Raw genomic sequence first — 3,541 nt, 5'->3', positions numbered from 1 at the left:
AAATAACAAAAACAAGCAAATAACCAAAAATTCAAAAATATTTTCATAATAAACCTTGATTTTCAATCAAGTGATCGTTCTTTTTATTTTCTTTCTTAATCAAATATCAAATCAATTTTAATCATACTTTGAGTCCACTTTTCCTTCAATTAAAAAACACAAACCAGCTTATTTGCTACTTGGCTTTTCCTTTTAAAACCCTTTTCAAAAACTAATAAAAAACACAAAACAAACAAAAAACAATTTCTACCCCGAACTACGTGATTTTGATCCTTCACGGGTACGTAGGCAAAGGATTCGTCCTCTCAAATCAAATTAAAATCAACTTTTTTTTCTTTTCTTTTTTTTATTCACCATTTATGTACATCTCATTATTTTCTTTCAAAGCAAGTTTAAAGCACAAAACGTTAAATAAAACCAAAAGGTTCTCGTAGAGTACTACGAATATTTAGGGTGCTAATACCTTCCCTAAATATAACCAACCCCCGGACCCCCCAATTTAAATAAATTTTTTCCAAAGTCGTGATATAAAAAGTGAGTCAAAAGCTAATCAAATAGCCTTGATCTCCGAAAAATGACGCGACACACACCATTTGTAATACTGAAAATTTTCCTTAAAAGTCCGTATGCTAAATGAACTTTCCTAATTGGTGTTATTCTCATTTCAATACCAAATACCCAACAAAGTGCATAAAAACAAAATCATACAATAGAAGCAATCTTTTGCTTAAGGGGTCATTCGAAAAGACACCTTCCCATGTTTTCACAATTTGAGGCCATCTTTTAGTTCCGTTTCTTTACAAGAGAACAAAAGCATGACTACAAACCATTCATTTTCATCAACTTTTTAACCATAAACTGCCATTACTAAAAGCAAACATGATATTATATAAAATTCAACTGAAAAATACATCAACATTATTACTAAACAAAAAAACACACTTACTTTTGAAGCCATACCTCTTTGCCTTTTGCACTATACTACTTCATAATGCAAATATTCCAAAACAACAAAAAAATGTCTAAAATTTCTATGAAACACTGACACAGACACCAGGCACGACACCAACATATTTGATGAAAGAACATTATTAAATATAACCACATGTGTCTCGGACACCAGACACTAATAGTCACGTCTTCAAATCTGAAGTGTTCGTGTTACATACTATACTATCGCTAAATGTATAGTAACTTTGAAGCATGTGGCGAGTTAGAGGCCTGCAATGGTGGTGTGGTATAACCATGTTGTTGTCCATGCCTTTTTGAACCATAATTTGTCTCTCCTGGAAACCTTGCCACTTGAGAATTAGTATTGTTTTTGTTTCTGCTACTAATTTTTGGACTTAAACTTTGTTTCTCATAAGTTATAAAGGCATCACCAGAAACTCTAACAGCTTTGTGGCTCTTGCATCCCAATAACATGCCAGGCCGCCGCCTCGGTGTCTCCTTAGCGACTTTTGGTTTCAATGGTGTCCTTATTGGACTCCTTATTGTAAACTCAAACATTTGATCTTCGCAATCTGACATAACTGCAGCACTTGCAGTTACCACACTCCATTCTATGCTTGCCTCACTCGGCGCATAACAATTCGGGCTAAGGCAACTTGAAGCAGCATCTGATGTCTGTCTAGTAAGAAAATTGTTGTTGGAGGGTTTTCCTTTGAGACTCTCAATCTCAAATAAATCTGAACTCGCATCACTTGCAGCATCATCATCATCATAGTTTGCATTATCAATTTCTTTCATTTTTGGAAATATCAACCTTTTATCATTGGTCAATGAATTTCTTTTGTTATTGATCAATATTGGATTTGGTGAGCCAAATACTTCAAGTGATTTTCTTGGTGTCTTTTCATCATCTAATGGATTTTGCATTTGAACAAGATGATTTCTTGAGTTAGAAGCCAAACTATTCTTTTCATTGCTTAATCCTACCCTTAACTTCTCTTGCTTTTGAAAGTAAACATCTTTGTTGAGTAAGATTTCTGAGCTAGGCTTTCTTATTCTAACTGAAAGATCATCATCAAGACCAAGATTGAACACTTTTTTTGGAGTTGTTTTACCTTGAACTGCACCATACTTAGAAGTTTTGTTATTAAAACTGATTTCACTTGCATGGTCATTGATATCAACAGAATTCTTATCAGAACAAGAGCATTTGAGACGAAGACTCGATAGAACACTCTTACCATGCTCTTTTTCTTTGCTATTCCCTATAGAATTTCTCACTCCACTCTTTAAAAGTGCATTTTGGCTGTTCCATGTTGACACAGAACTAATACTTGGAGTTCCATACTCAACTTGGTACTTTCTAGTTTCTATAGCCATTGTTTCCTTTCTCTGAGGAAGGTACTTTGTAGAAGGTCTTGGAGTATCAACTTCTCCTCTATTGAAGTATTTTTCAGCTCCAAATACTCCAATTTCTTCTGCCTTTTCCACTTGATGAAGAGGGGAGTTTCTATGGTTGATAAAGGGATTGATTGTTTGGCTTGATTCACCAATTTTTGCTATTAACTTTCCTTCTTTCATATTCAAGTATGGAGAGAAAACAGCATCATGGAGGTGGTTGTTATTGTTACTGTTTTCAGTGTTGAAAGTTTGCATTTGATGAAGGTTGGTTTTGGTAGTGGAAGTTAAAGTAAACATTGTTGATGGAAATTATGTTGAGTACACAAACAAAGAGAGAAAATGGCCCAAAACAACTTGTTTCAAGAAAGATTAATAATAGAAAAACAAGAAAGAGGAACAGAATCAAAGAATAGAAAAATAGTATTATTATTATGGCAAGTTTAAGAACAAAGAGATAGAAAAGTACGGAACAATTGTTTATCTAGTTAAGGAAAAAACTTGAAAGGAAAACTAATCATATGTGATGAAAAGGCTAAAGGTGGAGAGAGGAAAGGAAAATGGACAAGAGAGAATGTAAAGTGAAGGGATGATTGGTTTGGTTGAGTAGTGTATTAAGGAGTAGCACTATATGTAGGCTAGTGGAGTATGCAAGTGTCAAAGCAGGTAGGGGCCATGACACATGGTCATATTTTTCAGGTGGATTTATTGCTCATAAACTATATTTTTTATAAATTTTTATTTGTCTTCATAATAACATGAATTAGAGATACATTTGGTGGAGAAATGTTATTTAAACAATCAAAGTTTGACAATGTATTTTATAATTAGGGTTTTGTTTTTTTAAGGATAATTAGAGTTTTGTTAACGAGTGTTCTAAGAGCATTGTTTAAGAATTCTATTAAAAAAAATCTTAAAAATACAAGTTGTTTCTTTAATCAATGCAATGATTACACAATTTTTTTATACAAACTTTATACTTTTAGTACTTTAACTAATACTCTAAAGCCACTCGGTAACGTTTCCTTTATAATTATTCATTTGATTCAAGAAGAATGAAAAAAAACTAATAAAAAAACAAAATTGCATCTATATATAAATAGGTTGTTGGACAAACAAAATGTTTGTCTAAATAATATTTCTCTATTTGGTGAGTAATATGGATAGCAAGTTTAGATGCTAAAATTAACAA

The 3,541-nt window shown here is 32.6% G+C and overlaps 1 protein-coding gene across 1 annotated transcript; it reads right to left on the bottom strand.

Moving 5' to 3' along the window:
- Positions 1-864: 864 nt before the first annotated feature.
- LOC146899510 (protein PHYTOCHROME KINASE SUBSTRATE 1-like) lies at positions 865-2,953 on the bottom strand. Its single transcript, XM_085735926.1, has one exon. It carries the CDS (start codon positions 2,647-2,649, stop codon positions 1,180-1,182), a length of 1,470 nt encoding a protein of 489 aa, XP_085592052.1. The 5' UTR covers positions 2,650-2,953; the 3' UTR covers positions 865-1,179.
- Positions 2,954-3,541: the final 588 nt, after the last annotated feature.

This window comes from Medicago sativa, chromosome 8 (assembly GCF_051527215.1).
Source record: "Medicago sativa cultivar Bolivia chromosome 8, Bolivia_mono, whole genome shotgun sequence".
Taxonomy (NCBI): domain Eukaryota; kingdom Viridiplantae; phylum Streptophyta; class Magnoliopsida; order Fabales; family Fabaceae; genus Medicago; species Medicago sativa.
The sequence above is the reverse complement of the archived record's forward strand: the minus strand, read 5'-3'. Positions and strand labels throughout refer to the sequence as shown.

Excerpts from the sequence above, each read along its gene's own strand:
- LOC146899510 (XM_085735926.1), bottom strand. The coding sequence starts at position 2,649 with ATGTTTACTTTAACTTCCACTACCAAAACCAACCTTCATCAAATGCAA.